The sequence below is a fragment of the Galeopterus variegatus genome, unplaced genomic scaffold (assembly GCF_000696425.1).
Source record: "Galeopterus variegatus unplaced genomic scaffold, G_variegatus-3.0.2 Scaffold20433, whole genome shotgun sequence".
Taxonomy (NCBI): Eukaryota; Metazoa; Chordata; class Mammalia; order Dermoptera; family Cynocephalidae; genus Galeopterus; species Galeopterus variegatus.
In genome coordinates, this window is record NW_007746544.1 from 9,540 (window position 1) to 10,638 (window position 1,099).

At 49.4% G+C, this 1,099-nt stretch overlaps 1 protein-coding gene across 1 annotated transcript in view; it reads left to right on the forward strand.

The window, feature by feature from the left end:
• Positions 1–1,099, forward strand: part of LOC103583190 (FYVE, RhoGEF and PH domain-containing protein 2-like) — a gene marked incomplete at both ends in the record, with an annotated part of 10,799 nt that overhangs the window by 7,560 nt on the left and 2,140 nt on the right. The window contains one exon of the mRNA XM_008564577.1: positions 579–645. Coding sequence (XP_008562799.1) covers positions 579–645 — 67 coding nt within the window. The remainder of the gene's footprint in view (positions 1–578; positions 646–1,099) is intronic.

A 1,099-nucleotide genomic window follows, 5' to 3' on the forward strand; every position in this document is an offset into this window, starting at 1 on the left:
CCTTGGAGAGACTGAGAAAGGCAGGATTATAAAGAGCTACAGGCAGAAATGGAGATGGCAGTGCTGTCATAGGACTATCAGAGATCCAAGCACAGAAAAAGAAGCAGAGATTGACGGATAGGAAAGCCAAGAGTCTTAAAGAGAAAATAGAGACTAGCCTGAGAGTGTCACATGCTTAGAGTGTGTGTTGAGGGCTCACGGGCCCTGTACGTGCCAGGTTCCTGGTGTCTGCCTGTCCTGGTGAGCTTATTTGATATTCTGGTGGCCACACAGCACCCTCTCCTGGATGGCATGGGCTTGGCAGGTGCAGAGCTGTCCACCCTCTCCACGTTTGTGCGGGAACCATTTCANGCATGGGCTTGGCAGGTGCAGAGCTGTCCACCCTCTCCACGTTTGTGCGGGAACCATTTCAGAGTCTGAGGTTTGGAGGCAGGTCTGGCCTTCGACCACCGTGATGGTTCCTACTGGCCTGTGACCTGGTGGCCTCCTACTTCCTAGGTGTCAGGGAGGCCTAGTTCGCAGCAGCTGATTCTCCTCAAGGTCTGACCAGGCCTTAATGTTTTTGCCATTCTGCACAGGGCCAGCTTGGGAAGAAGGAAAGGGTGCATGCACACATACTCAGGGACTCCGTGTACAGCTGTGCAGGTTGGTTACTGCACAAGGATACCTCATCTAAGAGCTGCCATCTGCAGCAGAATGCAGATTAGCAGACTATGATACAGTATCATAGATTGTATATTTATGGTGAAAAGTGTCCAGCAGATGGCAGTCAAATGTCTTTTTCCAACAAAATATGGATATTATGCCAGTTTGCCAACAGATGTCAGTAAAGCGTTTTGAGGAAGGGTGTCCTTTTCTAATTAGCACAAAGGCACTGTATGGACTAGCAGGGAATTGGCCCAGACCTGGGAAGAGTCATTGAGACTGGGCACAACAGAAACTGTATTCTTGAAACCTAACAGGAGATGGAGGCCTCTGTGTGAACATTCCAGGGACATCCTGAACCCTCAGGTCAGGAGCTCCCCCAAGTTCCTTTTCTCTGTCTATCAAAGCAACATATTTCTTAGTTCTGGACTCCAGATCTTAGATTTCTTCCTTC